The sequence below is a fragment of the Palaemon carinicauda genome, chromosome 2 (assembly GCF_036898095.1).
Source record: "Palaemon carinicauda isolate YSFRI2023 chromosome 2, ASM3689809v2, whole genome shotgun sequence".
Classification (NCBI taxonomy): Eukaryota; Metazoa; Arthropoda; class Malacostraca; order Decapoda; family Palaemonidae; genus Palaemon; species Palaemon carinicauda.
In genome coordinates, this window is record NC_090726.1 from 50,988,756 (window position 1) to 50,989,592 (window position 837).

At 31.9% G+C, this 837-nt stretch overlaps 1 protein-coding gene across 1 annotated transcript in view; it reads left to right on the plus strand.

Moving 5' to 3' along the window:
- Nucleotides 1–460, plus strand: part of LOC137617464 (CCN family member 2-like) — a 71,047-nt gene extending 70,587 nt beyond the window's left edge. Inside the window, 1 exon segment of the mRNA XM_068347489.1 lies at nt 1–460. This exon segment is cut by the window's left edge and continues 440 nt beyond it. Within this exon segment, the coding sequence (XP_068203590.1) occupies nt 1–78 (78 nt within the window). The 3' untranslated portion in view covers nt 79–460.
- Nucleotides 461–837: the final 377 nt, after the last annotated feature.

Below are 837 nucleotides of genomic sequence, written 5' to 3' on the forward strand. Positions count from 1 at the left end.
CTGAGGTGCAAGTGTCAAGACTCTTGCCAAGACGAGTCGGCTCTGGAACCCAAAAACAAACCCTCTGCCCCTACCTAACACCTTGGAGCTCTGGCGTGTTGACTCTGATCCTGTTCACTGGCAACTGAGAGTGTTTAAAAAGTGCACTGGCTTTTATAGCACAGAATCTAAGGGCGCATGCGTCATCCTGTCAGCTCTTAGAATGGCAAAATGGGATAGTACATCGTCTGGTATCTAATAAGAGATCTTAAAGACAGGAGGAGAGTTTGCTTAAAGAGTGGATTATAAAGAAAGAATATTCGAAGTTGAAAGAATCTTCACTGAATATATTGTTAACTGAAGACATTTTTAAAAATAGTGTCAACAATAATTGAATTTATTTGGACAATACTCAATATAAGAATCACTCGAAAAAAAAATAATAATTTGATCGTGAGCAATCAAATACAGCTTTGTCAAGAATGTTACAATAAATTAAGTTTTAGCTGAATTTTTTTTTTTTTTAACTATTATCAAAAAAATAATTTAGATTTATTTTGAAAATAAAGATTTTTGTATACATGAAAATACAGTATTCAATATAAGAATCATTCAGATTGTTTTTTTTTTTTTTTTTGATAGTGAGCAATCAAATACAACTTAATCAAGAATGTGATCATCTATAGAAATAAAACTTTTTAAATCATGACATAACTATTATGCAAATACAGACAAACTCTTCTTCAAGCAACACAATTAAGCAAACTCAGAAATGTTAGACGTGACGAAGAAAGATGATTCCAGACGGAATTCTGCCTTATGAAATATATATATATCACTAAGCTTACGAACACTGAC